Raw genomic sequence first — 946 nt, 5'->3', positions numbered from 1 at the left:
TCTTCCTTCTTCTCCTTACTGCTGCTTCCTCCTCCTTCTTCCAAGCCGGCGGCAAGAGCAGGGGCGCGCGGGGATGGCGCGTGCAGGGGAGGATAGCCGCGCGCGCCGGCGGTGGCAGCACGCGCGGACGGCGGCGGCGGGCAGCGCTGATGGCGGTGGCGTGGCCGGCTGGGGGGTACTCGGGGGTGGGGGCGTGCGGTGGTGGGGGCTCGCCGGCGTGGGCGCGTCGGGGAGCCGCACGGCTGGATGGGGGTGCTTGGGGGCGGGGGCGCGCTCTGGCGGGGGCTTGCCGGCGTGGGCGCGCCGGGGAGCCGCGCGGCTGGGCGGCGCGGCGGGGCTGGGGGGTCCTCGGGGGCGGGGGCGCGCGGTGGCGGGGTCTCGCCGGCGTGGCGCGCCGGGGAGCCGCGCGCGGGGCTGGGGGGTGCTCGGGGGCGGGGTCTCGCCGGCGTGGGCGCGCCGGGGAGCCGCGCGGCCGGGCTGGGGGGTGCTCGGGGGAGGGGGCACGCGGTGGCGGGGGCTCGCCGGTGGCGCGGTGGAGCGGCACTGGCGGCGCTGGCCGGCAGGGGAGGCGCGGCGGGCGTCAGGGTGCCCGGGGGCACGGTCTCGCCGGCGTGGGCGCGTTGGGGAGCCGCGCGGCCGGGCTGGGGGCTGCTTGGGGGCGGGGGCGGCGCTGGCCGGCAGGGGAGGCGCGGCGGGCGTCGGGACAGAGCAGGCGGCTAGGGTACTAGGGGTGGGGGGGGGGATTTTGGGCCGGCAATTTTATTTAAAAAAAAATTTTGCCAAGTGTAAGCCCCTTGAGCACTCGGTAAAATTTTTTTTTTAATTTTTTAAAACTTATTTTGCCGAGTGCCAGTGTCAGGCACTCGGCAAAAAAAAAATTTATTTTTGAAAATCAGCTTTGCCGAGTGCCTTCTGGGCCGGCACTCGGCAAAGCCCACTTTGCCGA

General features: G+C 73.2%; 1 protein-coding gene across 1 annotated transcript; it reads left to right on the top strand.

Moving 5' to 3' along the window:
• Positions 1 to 246: 246 nt before the first annotated feature.
• LOC136526223 (uncharacterized) lies at positions 247 to 720 on the top strand. The gene has a single exon (XM_066518963.1). The coding sequence runs from the start codon at positions 247 to 249 to the stop codon at positions 718 to 720; it is 474 nt and encodes a 157-aa protein (XP_066375060.1).
• The last annotated feature ends 226 nt before the right edge of the window (positions 721 to 946 follow it).

This window comes from Miscanthus floridulus, chromosome 19 (assembly GCF_019320115.1).
Source record: "Miscanthus floridulus cultivar M001 chromosome 19, ASM1932011v1, whole genome shotgun sequence".
NCBI classification, from domain to species: domain Eukaryota; kingdom Viridiplantae; phylum Streptophyta; class Magnoliopsida; order Poales; family Poaceae; genus Miscanthus; species Miscanthus floridulus.
Note: the sequence above shows the minus strand (reverse complement) of the source record. Positions and strands in the feature narration are given on the sequence as shown.